Source organism: Pan paniscus, chromosome X, assembly GCF_029289425.2.
Source record: "Pan paniscus chromosome X, NHGRI_mPanPan1-v2.0_pri, whole genome shotgun sequence".
Taxonomy (NCBI): domain Eukaryota; kingdom Metazoa; phylum Chordata; class Mammalia; order Primates; family Hominidae; genus Pan; species Pan paniscus.
The window spans coordinates 23,637,003-23,655,253 of record NC_073272.2 but is presented as its reverse complement, the minus strand read 5'-3'; the positions used below and the strand labels follow the sequence as shown (position 1 = coordinate 23,655,253).

At 40.1% G+C, this 18,251-nt stretch overlaps 1 protein-coding gene across 3 annotated transcripts in view; it reads right to left on the bottom strand.

The window, feature by feature from the left end:
* MBTPS2 (membrane bound transcription factor peptidase, site 2) overlaps positions 1–7,069 on the bottom strand; it is a 94,486-nt gene extending 87,417 nt beyond the window's left edge. The window contains exons 1-3 of one of the 3 annotated variants that reach the window (XR_010111204.1): positions 6,824–7,055; positions 3,311–3,459; positions 1,266–1,479 (exon numbers count right to left, since the gene is read on the bottom strand). Coding sequence is in view for 2 of the 3 variants with exons in the window: in XM_034950718.3 (XP_034806609.1) it covers positions 1,266–1,479; positions 3,311–3,459; positions 6,824–6,898 (438 nt within the window). In the remaining variant the exon portion in view is untranslated. Of the gene's footprint in view, positions 1–1,265; positions 1,480–3,310; positions 3,460–6,823 lie in introns of all 3 variants that reach the window. The other 2 variants (XM_034950718.3, XM_057301060.1) reach the window with 2 other exon arrangements.
* Positions 7,070–18,251: the final 11,182 nt, after the last annotated feature.

Here is an 18,251-nt window from a genome sequence, read left to right as displayed (position 1 = left end):
CCTATAATCCCAGCCCTTTGGGAGGCCAAGGCGGGTGGATCATCTGAGGTCGGAAGTTCAAGACCAGCCTGATCAACATGGAGAAACCCCGTCTCTACTAAAAGTACAAAATTAGCCAGGCGTGGTGGTGCATGCCTGTAATCCCAGCTACTCAGGAGGCTGAGGCAGGAGAATCGCTCGAACCCGGGAGGCGGAGGTTGTGGTGAGCTGAGATCGCGCCATTGCACTCCAGCCTGGGCAGCAAGAGCAAAACTCCGTCTCAAATAATAATAATAATGATAATAAAATAATAATAGAGCATAATGTCTATAGGCTGTAAGATCAGTGATGATGGATCTACTAGTTATGAGCTGTGACCACAGGCAAGTGACTTAACGTGTCTGTGCCTTGATTTTCTCATCTGTAAGGCAGGGAATGTTTGCTGAAGAAATAAATAATTTCTTCTGAGGCCTCACCTGCTAAATCTTTTTAATCTCTAAGAAAGAGCTATGGCCATAGGAGAGATTATTGTTCTCTACAAATGACTTCTAAATCTTCCCAGTGACCCAGCCTAGTAGAGGACACAAAGAGACAAGAAAAAAAAAACCCAATCTGTTACTAATCCTTAGTCTACTCCATTAATAAGAACATGATTAAAAACAACATCCATGACTCATGGAAATGGGAACTATAAATGTAAAAATGTGAAATAAAAGTGAGCCAATGTAAAGCCCCCTTCCAAACTTTGGAGACATAAAATGATAAGGTATAGGTCTACACATGAGTTTTAAAGGAGTACAACTCAGCACATTATTCTTCACATTAAGAAATCACAGTGACCATTCAGAAAGGTCTTATATCTTTAATTAAAAGGATATTATTGGTTAGGCTCTGAAGGCCATGAAAAGGAAAGGGAAACACTTTGCATATAATTAGAATGCAATTTACTTATACATTATAGAGATCTTAAATCAGCATGCTTATTCTTTGAAAATAACAATCATTTAATATCTTAAAAAGACAGTCACGTATCTGTTTAATTGCTGACAGTCTTAATGATGGTTCATTTGTTCTCTTTTACCATTAATATTACAACTACTACCAAATATTTCAACAATTCCTTGCTGTATTCTTATTAATTTTTTTGTGTAAGCAGGTAATTTGAAAATTATGAGACTTTTAATTTATTTTCATATTTATATTATGGATAGGAGTTACACTAGATCAGAAGTGGTATCTTGCATCTCTATTTCGATAGTTATTTAAAGCAAAAAGACGATACTTACCACAACTTGTAACACCTGTTCATTGTGAAGCGAGGAAGAGGAAGAAGATGAAGAAGAGGAAGAGGAAGAAGAGGAGGAAGAGGAAGAAGAGGAGGAAGAATAAGAAGAGGGAGAGTCAGCCATCATTTGTGCCAAAGTCTGCATCAGCGTTTTTCCAAGGAGAAAAAATGAGCTAAACATGGCAATTACGCCAAACACCATTCCAAAATTGAACCTGTCAAAAGGGAAAAAAAATCATGTTAATTTACAATTTCTCTCAATTCATGGACTAGCAAATTCACTAAGCAGCCACATTTCATAGCTTTAAAATAATGGCTAAAAAATTTCAGTAACTCTGCTTCTTTTTCCTACATGAACTTCAAATATTTGACTGCAGCATGAGCACTAGTTTAAGCAGTTTTATAATTTATAGTTCTCTGATAACTAAAGAATCTGAATGTCATTCCCAATAAAAAAGTTTGTTTCCTCTCATGCACTTGCTCATTTACATAACATTGTTTTGATCTTGTCCTTATATCGTTATGAAAGCCCTTTTGACGTTATAGACATCCATCCTTTTTCATCTACCTCTTCTAGTGTCTGCATCGTATTTCAGCTTTACTTTGTGATAAAATGAGCTTAAATATTAACATGGTATAATTTAATAATAGTTTCTTTTTTCTATTGTTTTAATTATTAAAAGCTACCATTGTATAGTGGAGATAATCTGCCATGTTTTCTAACTTTGGTAAGTTGTGCTTTTCAAGGAACTTGTTTATTTCACTAAAACTGTCAAATTTATAGGCATAGAATTTTCTTAATAGTCTTACTATGTTTTTAATGCCTATAGAATCTGTAGTAATGTCCTCTTTTCAATTCCAATTTTTGTTTTTGAGACAGGGTCCCACTCTGTCACCCAAGTTGGAGTGCAGTGGCACGGTCACAGCTCACTGCAGCCTTCACCTCCCAGAGCTCAGGTGATCCTCCCAACTCAGCCTCCCAAGTAGCTGGGACCACAGACCCATACCACCACGCCTGGCTAAGTTTTATATTTTTTGTAGAGATGGGGTTTCGCCATGTTACCCAGGCTGGTTTCGAACTCCTGGGCTGAAGCAATCCGCCCATCTCGGCCTCCTAAAGTGCTGGGATTACAGGCATGGGCCACTGTGCCTGGCCTCAATTCTCATTTTTAATTACTTATGTTTCTTTTTTCTTCATCAGTCATGGTAGGGGTTTATCAATTAATATTTTCTATTTATTTATTTATTTATTTATTTGAGATAGGGTCTTGCTGTGTCACACAGGCTGCAGTGCAGTGGTGTGATCTTGGCTCTCTGCAACCTCTGCCTCCCAAGTTCAAGGATTCTTGTGCCTTAGCCTCCCGAGTAGCTGGGACCACGTGCGCCACCATGCCCGGCTAATTTTTGTATTTTTAGTAGAGACAGGGTTTCACCATGTTGGCCAGGCTGGTCTCGAACTCCTGGCCTCAAGCAATCCACCTGCCTCAGCCTCCCAAAGTGCTGGGATTACAGGTGTGAACCACTGCGCCCGGCCCAATTAATATTTTCAAAGAACCAACTTTTGGCTTTGCTGATTTTCTCTATTGTATATTTTCTATTTCACTGATTTCTGTTCTTATCTTTATTATATCCTTCTTTCCACTTTGTATGCTTTGATCTGCTATTGCATTTTCTGCTAACTCTGATGATCTGATTATTTACTTAGCTCTAATCCATTTGGGGCTAAATTTTTAACAAAAAGAAATCTAGACCATGCCACCCCTGACCCTCCCATTCTCTCATCTACAGAACCTGCCTGTATCTTGGGTGTCCCAGAGATCATTGTAAAGCCCCTAACTATAAATTGCCATAAATGCCTTGATTTTTAATGTATGCAAGCCACAATGATACAATCCCATAAGGTTATATAAAACCAGAAAGTTTTAATATTGTCAATATTTTAAAACTCAGAAAACTGCAAAGTAATGGAAATAGTTAATTTAACAAGCTGTCTGTCGTGATCACTTAATGATTAACCTAAACCAAACAAAAGAAGATGAAGAATACCATTGGTAAAGCATCCTTGCTTTCCGCCGTCCCCAACTGTAAAAGGCACGATTGAAAACAGCAGTTTGCCATCTTATGTGGAAAGGGGAGATGCTCAATCCGTTGTTTTCCAGCCAGTCTTCATAAGAATGTTTAAAATAGACAGATGACTAAGAGAGAAAGAAAAGTTCTACATCACTCAATTTTGAAGAACAATTTATAATGTGTAAGAAAATAACACAAAGTATTTTCTAGAGGAAATTAAGATGCTGACTTCCCAAATGTTTATAATCTTAAAGCTTTATGTTTATTCTTCAGAATATTAAAGGTCACAGACCTAACCGGTCTACTGAGATTAGGGTCTGGTAAACTATGGGCCACAGGCCAAATCCGAACTACAGACTGTTTTCACACAACTTGTGAGCTAAGAATAGTTTTCACATTTTTAAGGGATTATAAAAAGACAATAAAAACCAAAAATATGCGACAGAGACCCTGTGTGGCCCAAAAAGCCTAAAATACTTACTACCAAGCACTTTACAAAAAGTTCGCTGACCCCTGCTTAGAACAGTGTTGTCCAATAGAAATATAATGTGAGCCACAAATGTAAGCCACATATATAACTTTAAATTTTCTAACAGCCAAATTTTAAATATTAATTTTCATATACTTATGCCCCAAAATATCCAAGATATTTCAACATGTAATCAACATACACTATTGGTGAGATACTTTACTTTTGGGGGGGTATTAATTCGTTGAATTTCAACATCAACTTTATACTTACAGCACATCTCAGTTTGGACTAGCTCTGATTAAAGGCTCAATAACCACATGTGGCTAATAGCTGCCATATTGGACAGCACTGGTCCAGAAGCCTTGTGTTATAATTAAAAAAAAAAAAACCCTACCAATCCAAGAGAAGGGACAGTTGCGATCAGTGTTTGCTTTCTTCTTCTGAGCAACAACTTTAAGAAGTTAGGCCAACCTCGATCATGTAAAAAGTAAAAAACTTATCTAAAGCCGTCTTGGGCTCAATAATGTCCCTTAAATTCTCTGGGGTTGTGGGGATAGGGGCTTATACACAGCCCCAACAAGAGTTTTACCTTTAGGGAAGTTTGAAGTCCTTGACTAATATAGGATTTTGGATGACATAAGGCTGTGTTATATACCTGACACAGTTACAGTAAGTACAGTAAGTATTGTCATATTCATGCCCACCCATGTGAGAAACTTATCTGTCCAAGAAGGAAATCTTAGCCCTATCATAGTCTTAAAAAATGACCATAGTCTGAATATAGGTAGCTGTTTGCTTTGGATCTGTAGTATTATCTGCTCTCAGTCTTCAGGTAGTTAAATTTTAAGTGTACTTGTTTTCCAAGACTTGGAAAAGGAGTGACACAACTTCTCCAACAGATGTCTATGCAGAAATCCTAGAAAAGCCCAGGGTGGATCAGCAGACCAAGCTGGAGGCAGAGAAACTAAAGGTGCAGGCTCCTAAAAGTTGAGGTCTCTCCATTTCCCAGGCAGATACTCTGAGTAGGCGTTAGGTCTTTTGCTTAGAGGTTGGTGCATTCTTAAGGAGCTAGGGGTTGTTACTGAAACCAGTGACATCTTGGTCACCTCACACACTTGTGACTAGGGACTGTAAAAGTTCTTTTTATTTTAGATTTTTTTTCACATATGCAACATGAAGAAATCATGTGGCTTTGTGTGTGTGTCTTACTATGTTGCTCAGGCTGGCCTGGAACTCCTGGCCTCAAGCGATCCTCCCGCCTCTTCCTCCCAAGTAGCTGGGACTACAGGCTGCACCACCATGCCTGGCTCATGTGGCTTTTTCAAACAACAAAATCATTGTGGCCTGTATTGCTTATGACATGTTAACCACTATGCCAAGTACTTTAAATCAGTGCTTTTTCTTTTGAGACAGGGTCTTGCTCTGTCACCCAGGCCAAAGTGCAGTGGCACGATCTTGTTTCATTGTAACCTCTGACTCTCAGACTCAAGAGATCCTCCTACCTCAGCCTCCAGAGTAGCTGGGACTACAGGCATGCACCACCATGGTTGGCTAACTTTTAAATTTTTTGTAGAGATAAAGTCTCACTATATTGCCCAGGCTGGTCTCAAACTCCTGGACTCAGGCAATCCTCCCACCTCAGCCTCCCCCAAAGTGCTGGGATTACAGATGTGAGCCACTGTGACCGGCCACATCAGTGCTTTTCAAACACAAACAGGTGCAGAGGAGTCACCTGGGATCTTGCTAAGATGCAGATTCGGATTCCCTACGTCAGGGGTGAGGCCTGGGATTCTGCATTTCTAACAAGCTCCGAAATGATGCAAGTGCTACTGGTCCTTGAACCTCAAGTTGAGGAGCGAGACTTTATGTGGATACACTAATGTAATTCTCTCTATAATCTTAGGAGATCCTTACTATTATCTCTATTTAAAGATGAGAAACCAAGGCACAGATAGCAATTTTCCCAAGGTCACATTGGCTAGAAGCCCAGCCCTGGATCTAAGGACTACGCTATATAACCTCCTGCACTTTACAAGTTTAAATGATAGAAGGAAAAGTCTCATTTCATTTTATTGTTAAAGCTAAAACATGCAATACTATGGTTTTCTATTTTAAATGGTATTCATAACATGAAGATTTTGCTATTCATAACTGGAATTTTTATTAAACACTTGAGAATTTATATGATCTTATTCCACATATATAGTTACTCTTCCCCATCCCCTACCCCCCAGTACTCAATTCCAAAAGCTTGCCTGAAGCATGTGGTCAGACGACTCTTCCTGATTTTTTGCTACCCTTCTCAAATAACTGGAAAATGGACCGTGCACCTAGGGTATCTGGTTAGTGTGAAGAAGTGGGGTGCAGGGTGTAAATCAGAATTCAAGTAGTTAGAAACTGGTTATGTAAATCCTTGCTATCTGAGTGTGCTACTTTGAAGTACACTCTGTGATCTGGCAGCATCAGTAGCACTTGGGAACTGGTTAGAAATGCAGAATTTTAGGCCTTGCCGCAGACCTGCTGAATCGGAATCTGCATTTTGACCGCAAACCAGATGATCATATGCATTTAAAAATTTGAGACTACTGATTTCAATCACGACTTGATTTAGATTCATTCCAATATCTGAGTCTCTAGAGCGTTTTGACCTTAAAAACAATAAGGGAAAGCACTGTCTTTACTAAGCAGACGTTTTCTTTTCCTCCCTGCTGCACTGCAGCTGCTGGGTCTGGCAGGGCCCCGGCCCTCCCGATCCCACCACTGGCGCCTCCCGGGCAGGACCCGAAGGCTGAAGGGCCTGCACTGCCCCGTACTGCGACAGTGGCAGCCGCGCAGGCCGCCACACCCCTCCCGCGGCCGGCAATGTTTTATTTACTCCACCGGGCCGATCCACCACGCGGACTGTTGCACGTGGGCACCGTCCAGCCCGGGAGGCGCCAGGCAGGGGAAGAGAAAAGAAGGCCTTGCGCTCCGGCCATGGGCACCGCGGGCTTGGACCTTAGGCCCAAGGCCCTCACCTTCAGCACCAAGTCGGTCAGGTAGACGACAGTCCAGCCACCCACCACCACCACCACCAGCGACACCGGAATCATGGCGGCAGCGGCGGCAGAGGAGGGAAGGCGAGCCCCGGCGTCCTCCTCCCTGCACCGCCAACAGCTGACCGCGCGCGCCTTACAGCCCCAGCATCCGCTCAGGAACCAAGCTACCGCCGGCTCCTTCCTTGCGGTGGCACGGTTTCCCACCGGACTCTTCCAGTGGGGACATACAGGAGGATTTGCTAGTACCGGAAATGGCGCGGGGGCTTATTTTTGCGGGCGCTCGGGCGCTGCCGTCCAGGCAGTAGTTCGAACTCGGCATCTAGTCTTGTAGCGATTTCTTAGGCTTTGGCCCTCCCTGCTGTCTACTCTCCATTCTCGCCAGTTCTGGTCAGGGGTTTGCTGTTTCTTTTAACCCATGAGGATTTGGGGTCGTCTGAAGTAATCATCTCTCCCTCCCCGACCCTGTCATAGATATCCAGATTTAATTATGTTTATCCTTTTTACTGAAGTGTAAATTTACATGTAATGAAATCATACATACAGAGCTCAATTGTCCATTTCTGTGAGTTTTGATAAATATATATATATATATCCGTGTACCCTAATCAAAATAGAGAAAATTTCCCTCTCAGGAATTTCCTTCTTGCGTCCCTTCCTAGTCAGTAGCCCCTCCCCCTGTTCTGATTATTTTTAACTTTATGTAAATAGAAAGCAATAAGTACTCTTTGTGTCTGGCTTGTATCGTTCAACATGCTTTTTGAAATTTATCCATGTTGATTAAATTAGGCTCTTTTTTCAACCTTTTATAATATTTGAGATGGTGCTATGGTTAAAAATCAGAACTCTGAACACCTACACATTTTAACGTTAATGTATACCTGATTATATATTGAACTAGAGCAGCAGTTCTCAACCTTACCTGCACTTTAGGATCACCAAGGTCTTTTAAAATTCCCGATGCCCGTTCTGTATCCTCGACCAATTAAATCAGATGCTCAGTGGGACCCAAGCTTTTATACTTTTTAAGCTCCTCAAGTCATTGCACTGTGCAGCCAAGGTTGAGAACCACTGAACTAGATAATCTCTAAGAGAAAAGAAAACTATTTATTGGGGTTTTTTTACGTTCTATTTATGTGCATCTTTAAAAGTTATTTGTTTCAGCTTTTCTGGAAAAGCATCATTAGCTATAATAATGCTAATACCAAAATATTGAGAACATAATACTATCTCAAGAACAAGTATCCCAAATAAAAATGTATCCTCAACCCCCTTCCAAGTGAAAATATACAATAATACCAGAAACCTATATTACAAATATTGCTACTAATTTGCCTCATTCTCCCTGCTTTTCCTAAAGTTTTACTCACTTAGGGACATGTTTCTCCAGCTTCAAGACAGCTTATGACTGTTTTACATATCTTTGCCTATTTGTGTGTGTATGTGTTGTTATAAATTATTTCCGTTTTCTTTGGACATAGCTGGGTGTAAATTATAAAAGTTTGTATTCAAGCACCCTGTTACTCCACAGTTTTCCATATACAAGTATCCCAAAAGACTTAGTGCTGTTTTAAGCTTTAATAATTTCTGAAGTATTAATGCTACAAACTTGCAAAAAGTCACTTGAAGGTTTATTTAAATTTCTTATATGTTTATTTTATTTTGTGAATTTTGAACATTTTTAAATTTTTTAGTCCCTTTAACAGAAGATGGCAAACATTGACTGAAACAGAAAATTAAAACACATTTTCTGTTCAAAAATTCACAAACCAAATAGGCAGTTAAATAATTTTATAGTTAATACAGTTACATAATTTTACTTTCAAATAATGTATGAGTTCATATAATTTATACTCCTGAAGTTATTAAAAGCTTAACACTATACTGAGACTTTTTTTTTTCTTTTTTGAGACGTAGTCTCACTCCTGTCGCCCAGGCTGGAGTGCAGTCGGACGATCTTGGCTCACTGCAACCTCCGTCTCCCGGACTCAAGCAATTCTCCTGCCTCAGCCTCCTGAGTAGCTGGGATTATGGGCACATACCACCACTCCCAGCTAATTTTTGTATTTTTAGTAGAGACAAGGTGTCACCATGTTGGCCAGGCTGGTTTCGACCTCTTGACCTCAGGTGATCTGCCGGCTTCCGCCTCCCAAAGTACTGGGATTACAGGTGTGAGCCACCACGCCTGGCCATATACTGAGGCTATGGATACACTATTGTGTTTGTTCTGACCTTTGTCTGTTCTTATATAATGACTCTATAGTTTTTAACAATATTCTTCTCTGGGAGCAGAATATTAACTTAAGAACCGAAATGTCTTCTCTTTTGTTAGCCCGCAGCCTTGTCTGGACCACTTACTGGGACAAGTACCAGCTACCATGTGGCTATCTGATAGCCCAAAGTACACAGGAAATGCGTTGGTTGTGCTTTTCTGTTTCCAGCCTAAAAATTTAGTTATTCAACTGACTTGGTGTTTTCATCAGGGACTCAGCAGTCAAAACAAAGCACTGAATTGAATCCTGCTGGCTGCTGAAATTTAGCAGTAGTGGAAGCCAGCTGGTGGCAGCAGAAGAGACAAGATAGAGGATGCAAGGTGGCAGCAAAAAATGCCTGAATTCTAGAAGATCAAGGTATTCTTCCTTAGAATAAATTTGTGACTTAATTTACAAATTGTTTCAGGTTTCTGTGAAGTATGTATTTTAAGTAAAGGACACATAACCAAGATTTAATTTATATCATTTGTATGTATATTATTTTTAGAGGGGCACGGAATATACATATATTGGCTGAATGCAAAGCAGCTGCATGTTAAAAGTCACTATTTGGCTGAAGCAGAATATCACCATCATATAATAAACTTCAGCGATAAAAAATACATGAAATATAAAAATTAAAAATTAAATGTTTATATTAGTTTTATTGAAAATATTAGTATTCAGTTAGTCATTACACAATGTATGCATATTTCAAAATAGCATGTTGTACATGATAAATATATACAATTTTTATTTTTCAATTATAAAGTATTGCTATTTAAATTTTTAAAGTTTGACATGGCATTCAGAAATATGTATTTCTCATCAATGTGAGCTGATAGTTTGCTTCTGGGATCATTATAGTCTACATTTATGGCATTAACTTGCAACAGTCAGTATAACCTAGCTTATGCTTTGGAAACCAACCCTAAAATCCAAGTGGCTTAAAACAACAAAGATTTATTTTTTGTGTGTGCTAGTTGGCAGGACATGCAGGTAGAAGGGTAGCAGGCTGATGGAGACTCCACCATTTTATCATGTCCACATCACAAGATGACGCTTAGGGTTCGCCAAGGCAGGGAAAGAAGTGGACTAGGGAGTCTACCACTGGCAGTGAAATGCTATAGCTCAGATATTCACATATTACTTCTATTCATGTTTCATTATCAAAACTAGTCAAGTAGCTGTGCCTAACTAAAAAGGGCAGGGAAAGTGTAATCCCCTGTATACCTGGAAGTAGAGAAGAACATGCCTGGAAGTAAACAGTTGTGAACCCAAAAGTATCTGAGACAGGTCTCAATTAACTTAGAAAGTTTGTTTTGTCAAGGTTAAGGATGCACCTGTGACACAGCCTCAGGAGTTCCTTACGACGCGTGCCTAAGGTGGTCGGGCACAGCTTGGTTTTATATATTTTAGGGAGACATGAAATAGCAATCAATATGTGTAAGATGTACATTGGTTTGGTCCGGAAAGGCGGGACAACTCGAAGTGGTGGCTTCTAGGTCATAGGTAGATAAGAGACTAAAGGCTGCATTCTCTGGGGTCTTTGATCAGTCTTTTGCTGAATACACGATTTACACGTTGCAGGGGGTAGAGAAATAGTCACATGCCTTAGTCTGATTCAGTGACTGCATTTTTACATAAACAAAGGAAGCAATCCAGCCAGGTGGGGTGGCTCATGGCTGTAATCCTAGCACTTTGGGAGGCCGAGGCAGGTGGATCACCTGAGATCAGGAGTTCGAGACCAGGCTGGCCAACATGGCAAAACACCATCTCTACTAAAAATACAAAAATTAGCCAGGCATGGTGGCAGGTGCCTATAATCCCAGCTACTCGGGAGGCTGAGGCAGGAGAATCGCTTGAACCTGGCATGGGGGTGGGATGGGAGGCAGAGGTTGCAGTGAGCCGAGATCACACCACTTCACTCCAGCCTGGGCAAAAGAGCAAAACTCCATCTTAAAACAAAACACAAAAAACAAAAACAAAGGAAGCAATCAGATAAACATTTGTCTTAGGTGAGTCGCAGGATGACTTTGAGTTCTGTCTTTTCTGTCCTGCACCTGTGAAGATAAGCTATCAATTTACATTACCAAGGTAAAATTCAATAGAACTGTTTTAGGGAAATTCCTTGTGGGCCAGTTATGAGGGAGGTATGTAGCTTTTTAAAAAAACATCTGTGTAGCTATCTTATTTAGGACCAAAATGGGAGGCAGGTTTGCCTGATGCATTTCCCAGCTTGACTTTTCCCTTTGGCTTAGTGATTTTGGGGTCCCAAGATTTATTTTCTTTTCACACAGTGTTTTTTTTAAATTTATTTTTTATTTTTTATTTTTTTATTTTTTTTGAGACAGTGTCTTGCTTTGTTGCCCAGGCTGGAGTGCAGTGGCACTATCACAACTCACTTCAGCCTCAACCTTCTGGGGAAGTGATCCTCCCAGCTCAGCTTCCGAAGTAGCTGGGACCACAGGTGCATGCCACCATGTCTGGCTAATTTTTTAAAAATGTTTTTGTAGAGATGAGGGCCTCGCTTTGTTGCCCAGGCTGGTCTCAAACTCCTGGACTCAAGCAATCCTCCCACCTTGGCTTCCCAAAGTACTGGGATTTACAGGTGTGAGCCACTGTGCCTGACCTTAATGCCAGTGTTATGTACCACATAAATAGATGTTCACTTTCACCTTAAGAGCAGGATTTTTGAGTTTTTCCTGCTTGTGAAATTTTAAGGTGGCAAAGCTAAAATTCTGCTTTAAATTTACCCTTGCAAGATGTGAAGAATTTCCTAGTAATACTTTTTCTTGTAAGACTTATGGCCTAAGTGGAATTAAGAAACACAAAATTAAATATAGTTGTTTATTTTAGGGTTTGTTGCTGCAGCATAACATAGCAAAAGCTGAGCAATGCTGGTTGTTAATAATTGGTTCTCTATGTCAATAGTATTACAAATCATAATTATTGCAGCATTTTACTCTTCAGTACTGAGTATACTGAACCAATGAATAACATTTTTTGATTCAAGTGATAGATATAAACGTAGAAAGCTCATACAGAAAAATTTCACTCCAAGTTATTCTTAGCATGTTTATGTATATTCAAAAGTAAATATTACAGTATTTTCAATTCATCCAAGTGGCATACCTTATTCATATTACAGACATTGTTTCACTAATTAAATATGATAGTACCTACTCAATCATATGATAACTGGTTGTGCAACTTTTCAGGGATGCCAGAAATGATGTCAAAGTAGGCATCTGGCTAACTGGATTTCTAAAGGCAAGGCTGAGGGGGAAACTAAACCCCAGATCCCAAGGCCAGGTCTTTTAGACCATGGTGAGTTAAATAATAGAGATGCACCGAAGTTTAGAGTTAAATAATAGAGATGCACTAAACTTTGGTGCATCTCTATTATTTAACTCAGCATGGTCTAAAATTGGTCAATACCCTTAGCATTCTCTTGAATAATATCAGGACCTTTGGAAGCTTTAATGATCATTACCCCACTCCTGACTTCCGTGTCATTTTTTTCTGGTATTTTGGTTCCCTGTTGATGTTATTTAAGCACATAAAAAGATATTTTTGTTGTTTATTAGAGGCAGTATTTCTTTAGATAACTGGATGCTTCTTTTTTTTTTTTTTCCTCACCATTGCCTGGTAACATTTCAGGCCTTTCTTTTGGGACAATTTGTCTTTTTCCGGAAGTATATCTTTAAGGAATTTCTTTGGAGAGTCTCAGTTTGTGGAAAACACTTGAGTTTTATCTGAAAAATATCTTGATTTCCCGCTTATTTTGAGATGATAGTTTCATAGAGTATGTACTTCTAGGCTGACAGTTGTTTTTCCTCAGCACTTTGAGAATGGTACTTATTTTTTGGCTTCCACTGTTACTGTTAAGTCCATCATCAATCCACCAGTCACTTCTTTTAGGCAATCTGTCCTCTTTCTGATGATCTAAATTTGACTTCGATGTGTCTAGGTGTGGATTTCTTTTTATTCTTTCTGATTGGAATTGTTGGTATTTGAGTCACAGTCCAGGCAGGAAAAAGAAACCATGCTAGGTATTTTAAAACTTTTTTTTGTATTTTATATACAATTTTTATATGGAGGATTTTGTAAGGGAATTAGCTACACATATGTCAAAAGGTTGAAAGAGGAACAAAGGTGAGGTAGCCCAGAGATTAGAAAATACAGAAAGTAGCTATCACATCTCTAGGGCTCAAGGAATCAAAGAGAGTAAGTTGCATTACCGGAATCTAGAAGGGAAGAGGAGGGACCACCATCTCCTCAATGGTTGGGCTACTGGGGCTGAATGGTTGGAGGAAGTGCTATTGCTGAGAGTTTAGAACCAGAAGGAAAAGACCAAAAAAGAGAGGGGAAGAACTACTGCTATTCCCCTTTCCTACCTTATGATTACTGACCAGTGCCTATTATTGGTGAAACCTTGGGGGAAGCCAGCCACTAACAGAGCCTGAAAAAGTGCTTTGAAGACATCCCATCCTAGCATTATTTTGCAGGAAATAGAAGGATGGATGTGGAGTTGAAAGCTAGGTAAATAACCAGTACAGTTTAGTTTCTGAATTTTAGGATTTGTTGTCTGCATCACATATGGTAAATTCTCTGCCATTTTCTTTTTCTTTCTCAGAGACAGGGTCTCACATTGTCACCCAGGCGGGAGTGGTGCAATCATAGCTCATTGTAGCCTCAAACTCCTGGGTTCAAGCAATCCTCCTGCCTTGGCCTCCTGAATAGCTAGAAGTACAGGCACATGCCACCATGCCTGGCTAATTTTTTAAAAATTGATTACTTTTTTTTTTTAGAGACAGGGTCTTGCTATGTTGCCCGGGCTGGTCTCAAGTGATCCTCCTGCCTTGGCCTCCCAAAGTACTGGGATTACAGATGTGAGCCACCTTGCCCAGCTGTCATTCTCTTTGAATATTCTCTTGCTTGTTCTTTAATTTCATTTTGAAAGTCCAAATATAATAGCTTCTCTATTTTCTGTGCCTTTTGCCCTCTCTTTGGAATTTCCACGTCTTTCCCTTGCTGCATTCTGAGTAATTTCTTGAAATCTATCTTTCAGTTTCTTAATTCTCACTTCAACTGTGTCTGATCCGCTGTTTTAACCAGGCTATTGATTTCTTTTTTTGTTTGTTTGTTTGAGACAGAGTCTCACTCTGTCACCCAGGCTGGAGTGCAGTGGCGCAATCTTGGTTCACTGCAACCTCTGCCTCCCTGGTTCAAGCAATTCTCCTGTCTCAGCCTCCCGAGTAGTTGGGACTACAGGCTTGTGCCACCACGCCCAGCTAAATTTTTGTATTTTTAGTAGAGATGGTGTTTCGCCATGTTGGCCAGGCTGGTCTCAAATTCCTGACCTCAAGTGATCTGCCTGCCTTGGCCTCCCAAAGTGCTGGGATTACAGGCATGAGCCACCGCGCCCAGCCACCAGGCTATTGATTTCTAATTTCAACTATTTTATTTTTCATTTCTAGAAATTATATTTGGTTTCATTTTACTTGATCTTAGCCAAAAAGTTGAGAAGCAATATTGTTTTCATTTCAGAAATGATTTGCTATTTTTAAAAACCCTTTTGTTCCTCAGTCGTATTTTCAATTCTACATATTAAACATCTTATTATATATTGTGTATCTGATAATTCCAGTGTCTATAGTATCTGCAGGTATGGTCCTTTGTTTCTGCTAACTGTCACTCATAGTGACTTATGTTTTTTTCTTTTCCATTGTGAACTTATGTTTATTGGACCTACATGTGGTTGTGCAAGCACTTGATGCCTGGGCTTAAAGTAAGTTCTTGCAGAGATGATGATTGTTTGCTTTTGCCAAATACTATGGGGCTTCACTAACCTGAGGTCACTTAAAGTAAATCATTCATGCGGGCTTTCTTTTTAGGTCACAGTTTTAGGTTCAGGATCAGAAGCATGGTGTCCAGTTGTGATAGGCTGCTTCTGAAATGGCTCCTCATGATCCTTGCTTCTTGTTATTCATGCCTTATGTAATCCACGCTCTGTGTGTGTGGGCTGGACCAAGTGATATGCTTCTAACAAATAGAATATGGCAAAAGTGATAGGCTATTACTTCTGTGATTTGGTTATAAAAGACTGTGAGTTCTGTCTTGCTTGCTTGCTCTCTCTCTCTCTCTGGCTTTCCTCGCTTGCTCTGATGAAGCGAGCTACTATGTCGTGAGCTGTTCTCTAGAGAGGCCCATGTGGCAAGGACCTGAAGGCAGCCTCTGGCCAACAGCCAGTGACGAACTGAGGCCCCCAGACCAATAGCCTGTGATAAACTGAATCCTGCTCACAACCACATGAATGAACTCAGAGGCAGGTCCTTCCCCAGTTGAGCCTTGAGATGACTGCCACTGCAGCCAACACCTTGACTTCCACCTTGTGAGAGGCCCTGAGCCAGAAGACCCAGCTACGTTGTGTGGATTCCTGACCCACAGAAATGGTGAGATCGTAAATGTTATTTCAAGCCACTAAGTTTTGGGAGTAATTTGTTATTCAACAGTGGATAATTAACACACCAATTGACAGTGGCAATAATCCCACTCTATTCTGTATAAGTTTAGCCATATCCGCATCACTGTTTCCAGTTATGGCCATTATTCCTTAAGAGGAATACTGAGACAAACCAGAAGGTACCCAAAAGAAGTCTGTTGAGGTGGGGAGGGGTGGTAAAAGATCTGGGAAATATGTCATATGAAGAACAGGTGAATGAATTGGGTTTGTTCTGGTTCACCCTCTGAGGGTCCAGTTTCTAAGTCTCTGAGCTTTATCTTCTGTCCCCAAAGATGGCCTGTTACAGCAGCAGCTCTGGAACACCTATGATCAGCAGATGACGTCAGGGAAGCCACCAGCTTTAGAGCTCTCTTACCTCTCTGGATTTGTGTTTTTTTAATCTTGTTTTTTTTGTTTTTTTTTTTTTTACCTCTAAGGATTTCCCTTACTTTCTACTATAGCAACTACGCATTTGTGAAATATTTTAAATATGTTATTCTATATTTTGGGTATTTTTGTACTAGGAGGGTTTTTTCAGGGTGGCTAATAGGCTATATTGCTGGGAATGGAAGTCCCTATGAACTTGTTTTTTAAAAATTGTGGTAAAATTTACATAACATAAAAATTTGCATTTTAACCATTTTTAGGTGTACAATTCAGTGGCATGTATATATATTTACAACATTGTATAACAGTTACCATTATATATTTCCATAACTTTTTCATCTTCCCAAATGGAAATTTTTTACCCATTAAACAATAACTCCCCATTTTGCTCCCTTCTACCTGATAACTTCCTATGGACCTGTTTTAAAGGGAAAAGTCATTGCAGATCTTTGAGAATATATTTGCAGAACCCCAGATATTCTCAGGCCCTAAATGGAGAAAAAATGGTCAAAGACCATGCATTTTTATTTTTCGAGACAAGGTCTCTGGCATCTAGGTTAGAGTGCAATGGCATGGTTATAGCTCACTGCAGCCTTGACCTCCGAGGCTCAAGTGATCCTCCTGCCTCAGCCTCCCAAGTAGCTGGGACCACAGGTGCACACTGTGACAGGTGGCTAATTTTTAAACTTTTTGTAGAGATGGGGTCTCACTGTGTTGCACTGGCTGGTCTAAAACTCCTAGCCTCAAGCAATCCTCCCACCCTAGCCTCCAGAGTGCTGGGATTACAGACATGAGCCACTGTGCCTGGCCCAAAGATTATACATTTAACATTGTAGAATTATACCTGGAAAGTGCTGTTGATTACTGATGTGCTCTGGGCCCCAAAACCAGTGCCTTTTAAAGTTGAAAAGTGCTGCCAATATTCATATTTAAGAAATTGCAATATGTTTCTTCTACCATTCTCCAGATGCCATGCTGCTTCCTAATTCTACCTTTACAATTTTCAGCAAAAAACAAATTCGTAAAAAAAACCCATCCTGCAGGAAATACCTGGTATAGGCTGGTAGATATTGCTAAGAAGAGTAAGACAAAAGCTTACTACTACATTTTAGGTGAGGGGTCGGTCAATTGTTTTTACTGGTACATAGTCACTAAAAATAAATAACTACTCAGTGGTATCTTTTCTCTAGGAAAGTTCAATTAACTTTATAACTGAGGATATGTGAGAGAACAAGATACGTTACTGGCTGAGCATTCTTTCATTCTCTCCCCATAACTATCTAGTAAAGAGAATTTTGTCTTTGCTATTCTATTCTGTATCTTTTATGATGCAGAATTGGGAAAATGAGATGGACTTAGAAAGAGATGGACCTGAAAGGGGGTGGGTAAGAGGAAAAGATTCAGTAAAAAGCCAAGTCAAGCCTAGGATTAAAATTAAAAGAAAGGAGAGATGAGAGAAAAACTACTTGCTGGATGCCACAGTGAGTTTTGGGGTTGGTCAGTGAGGGGTACTCTAGCAGAATTGGGGAGGAGAAAAAAGCTGGCTTTAGGATGGGTGTTGTCAGTTATGATTTGGATGGCTTTTGATGTTCTTTGTTGTTTTCACTTTTTTCTTTTCATTTGAGATGTTGCTCATGTACAGTCAGGTGCACAATCTTAAGGGCTGAGCTTAATGAATTTTTATGTGTCTACACCTGTGTCACCACCACCCATCTCAAAATACAGAATATACCAGCACCTCACATGTCTTCTTCCTCATCCCCTTCCCAGTCAACCATCTGCCCCACAACCAAGAAATAATCACTTTTCTGGTTTCTAGCACCATAGATTAGTTTTTGTCTGTTTTTTAACCTCATAAAAATGGAATAATATGCCAGGCACGGTGGCTCATGCCTGTAATCCCAGCACTTTGGGAGGCCGAGGCAGGCAGATTGCTTGAGGTCAGGAGTTCAAGACCAGCCTGGCCGACATGTGAAACCCCATCTCTACTAAAAATACAAAAATTAGCCGGGCATGGTGGCGTGCACCTGTAGCCCCAGCTACTTGGGAGGCTGAGGCAGGAGAATCACTTGAACCCAGTAGGCAGAGGTTGTAGTGAGCTGAGATCGCACCACTGTACTCCAGCCTGGGCAACAGAGTGAGACTCCATCTTAAAAAAAAGAAAAAAGAAAAAAGGAATGATACAGTATGCACTCTTTTGTGTCTAGTTTCTTAATTTTTTTTTTTTTTCTGAGACAGGGTCTCATTCTGTTGCCCAGGCTGG